The following is a 3,715-nucleotide window of genomic DNA, read 5'->3' on the forward strand; positions in this document are numbered from 1 at the left end:
TTCACTCGAGAGGTGACAGGCAAGACTCCTCTCCTTCCTGAAGGGAGGAGGACAGTTTGGGGCCTGTGCCACAGCCCGTGGCCCGGCTTGGCTCGTGGGAGCAGAGGATGCTTGGTCAGGAGCCGGGACAGGCACGCTGCTGTCCCGCTTATGGGCTGTGCCACCATTGTCAAGAACAGCCCCTACCAGCATGGCGTGAGAAACAGCAGCCGGGGAGCTGGGCACGAATCACCCACACTGAAAGGACTGGGAAAAGCTCGTGGGCTGGTAAAGGGTGTGTCGCCAAGGTGACAGCCTCACCTGCTGACTTGGGAAGTTCACGTTTTCTTTGAATTAATTGATCTTGGAATTTAAAATTGTTAATGTGGTTGCTTTTCATGTCCTTGGGGTTCTGGTCCTTCTGTCGGCTGTTGTCTATTTTCAGTCCCTCTTTTTTTTTTTTTTTTTATTGTATACAAATGGGATACATGTTGTTTCTCGTTTGTACATAGAGTCAAGGCGTACCATTTGTGTAATCATACGTTTACATAGGGCAATGATGTTTGATTTTTTTTTTCCTTCCCCCCCACCCCTCCCACCCCTCCCACCCCTCTTTTCCCTCTATACAGTCCTTCTTTCCTTCATTCTTCCCGCTCTCCTTATCCCTAACCCTAAACCTAACCCTAAACCTAATGCTAACCCCTCCCACCCCCCATTATATGTCCTCATCCGCTTATCAGCGAGATCATTCATCCTTTAGTTTTTTGAGATTGGCTTATCTCACTTAGCATGATATTCTCCAATTTCATCCATTTGCCTGTAAATGCCATAATTTTATCATTCTTCATTGCGGAGTAATATTCCATTGTATATATATGCCACAGTTTCTTTATCCATTCATCAATTGAAGGACATCTAGGTTGGTTCCAACATCTGGCTATTGTGAATTGAGCAACTATGAACATTGATGTGGCTGTATCTCTGTAGTATGCTGATTTTAAGTCCTTTGGGTATAGGCCAAGGAGTGGGATAGCTGGGTCAAACGGTGGGTCCATTCCAAGCTTTCTGAGGAATCTCCACACTGCTTTCCAGAGTGGCTGTACTAATTTGCAACCCCACCAGCAATGTATGAGTGTACCTTTTTCACCACATCCTCGCCAACACCTATTGTTGCTTGTGTTCTTGATAATCGCAGTCCCTCTTTTTTTTAACAAATTAAAGTGGAAGATTAACGCCTCTGTAGGAATGGAGGATGCACAACATGGTGAGCTTAGCTCGACGGTCCGTGGAAGACGTGTGTCCCTGCCTCCTCCTCCCCATCCTCTCGGAGTGCAAACAGCAGCCACTGACCCTCCAGACACCCGCGCCATGGCGTTGGACGGTGTCCACGCTGTCCTCACCTGTACTGCTCCACAGTGGGACTTGTCCACTCAGTCAGGAGGACGCACAGAGTGAGCGAGACCATCGGGCCCATGTGGGTGAGTGGGGCGGACAAGGGCTTCGGGCCTGGCGTTCACTGGCACAGCCTGCTCGTTCATGTTGTTGAATCCGCAACGATTCGACACTGCTGTGACGAAAACGGGACTGGGAACCAGGTCCTTAAATAAAACTGAACATGTTCTAAGTATGAGTACCGTGTATTCCCTCTAAGCATCAGGCAGCCGCCTCCTGCTCCCGCGCACCAGGCCCCGCCCAGCCGCGTCCGAGAAGGAGCCCGAGCCGCCCGGCCCCAGAGTGGAGAGCGACGAGGAGGAGGAGGAGGACGACAAGGAGGACGAGGAGGAGAAAGAAAAGAGTCTCATTGTGGAAGGCAAGAGGGAAAAGAAAAAAGTAGAGAGGTTGGCAATGCAAGTGTCTTCCTTACAGAGAGAACCATTTACAGTCGCACAGGAAAGGGGCAGAAACTTTTGGAATTGAAAGGATACATTTCTTTCTGAGCAAGAAAAAAACAGATGAACTTAGAAATCTACACAAACTGCTTTACAACAGACCAGGCACTGTGTCCTCATTAAAGAAGAATGTGGGGCAGTTCAGTGGCTTTCCATTTGAAAAAGGGAGTATCCAATATAAAAAGAAGGAAGAAATGCTGAAAAAATTTAGAAATGCCATGTTAAAGAGCATCTGTGAGGTTCTTGATTTGGAGAAATCAGGAGTAAATAGTGAATTCGCGAAAAGGATCCTGAATTTCCTAATGCATCAAAGCCTTCTGACAAACCATTGCCAAAATCTAAAAAAACCTCTAGCAAAGGCAGTAAAAAAAAACGAAATAGTTCAGGAATGGCAAGTAAGGCAAAGCGAACCAAACGTCCTGAGATTCTATCGGATGAATCTAGTGGTGACAAGATGAAAAGAAAAACAAGGAGGAGTCTTCAGATGATGAAGATAAAGAAAGTGAAGAGCAGCCACCAAAAAAGACCTCTAAAAAAGAAAAAGTGAAACAGAAAGCTACTTCTAAAAATAAAAAGTCTGTAAAAAGTGCAAATGTTAAGAAGGCAGATAGTAGTACCACCAAGAAGAATCAAAACAGTTCCAAAAAAGAAAGTGAATCTGAGGATAGTTCAGATGATGAGCCTTTAATTAAAAAATTGAAGAAATCACCTACAGATGAAGAATTAAAAGAAACAGTAAAGAAATTATTGGCCAATGCTAACCTGGAGGAAGTCACAATGAGGCAGATTTGCAAAGAGGTACATGAAAATTACCCTGCTTATGATTTAACTGAGAGAAAAGACTTCATAAAAACAACTGTAAAAGAGCTAATTTCTTGAGATAGAGGACAGAGACAGATGACTCGTTTCCATAGATTTGAAGTTCTGATTTATACCATTATACCAGCAAAGAGAATGTATTTCCTTTTCTAAATCCTTATTAAGCATTGTGTTGGTAGGACTTACTGCTGACCTTTTATCTTGAGTGTTACATAAATCAGTTGGCCGTTTTAAAATGCATTTCTATGCAGTTTTTAGTTAGAATCTTGCATGGCAGTAATTGTTCCTTGCTTTTATAGCTGTATTTTGTACACTTTGGATTTCTTTATATAAGGTCATAGATTCCTGAACTGTTGTGGGTTTTAGTGCACTTCATATTAGATTGCTTAAGACATATTTTAATCAAGTAGAACAAAACTATTATAGCCAGCATTTATACATGCAATGTTTACTATATTTATACATGCAATGTTTGCAATGTTTACTATATATTTTGAATGCACATCTCTTCTGTCAGTGTGAACACTCAGGGGCAGTGTGCTTATCTTTAACAAGCAACAGCTGGCCAGGTGGCTAAATTGGAACCTTGCTCCTGCATGTGTGTATATGTCAAACTGTCAGCATGACAGAAATGACAGGTGTTACTTTTGTATTTTTAAAAACCAATTTGTTGTACATAAAGTTTTTTTAATTTCTTTTGTGCAGATCAGTTTTTAAATTCAACGTAGGTAGATGTCTTTACACTCGTAAACTATGAAATGTCAGTGTTCGGCGAGACGTGTGACTGCAGTGGAAGTCAGAGTTCAGCGATGGGAACTGTGAAGGAACTGTCTAGTTCTGCTTTGCCTCCAAGTGTCATCTGTTTGTAGTTTGTGTTAATTCTGCAAAAGTATCTGTGGATGCATTTTATATTAAGGACAGACCAAAATCAACACATCCAAGCTTCAAGAACTTTGGGAAAGGGTGGGAGTAAGTACGAGCACATGTGGCTTACAGTAAATGAGCTGATTTTATTAACTGCTTTTGAC

At 42.8% G+C, this 3,715-nt stretch overlaps 1 protein-coding gene across 1 annotated transcript; it reads left to right on the forward strand.

Annotated features, from left to right (window-relative positions):
* The first annotated feature begins 1,240 nt into the window (after nt 1-1,240).
* On the forward strand, nt 1,241-3,102 carry LOC124993776 (protein DEK-like). The gene is given in 5 exon segments (XM_047565549.1): nt 1,241-1,457; nt 1,631-1,868; nt 1,870-2,174; nt 2,177-2,317; nt 2,320-3,102. Coding segments are annotated over 5 exon segments (1,329 nt in total). The 3' UTR covers nt 2,748-3,102.
* The last annotated feature ends 613 nt before the right edge of the window (nt 3,103-3,715 follow it).

This window comes from Sciurus carolinensis, chromosome 9 (assembly GCF_902686445.1).
Source record: "Sciurus carolinensis chromosome 9, mSciCar1.2, whole genome shotgun sequence".
NCBI lineage: Eukaryota > Metazoa > Chordata > Mammalia > Rodentia > Sciuridae > Sciurus > Sciurus carolinensis.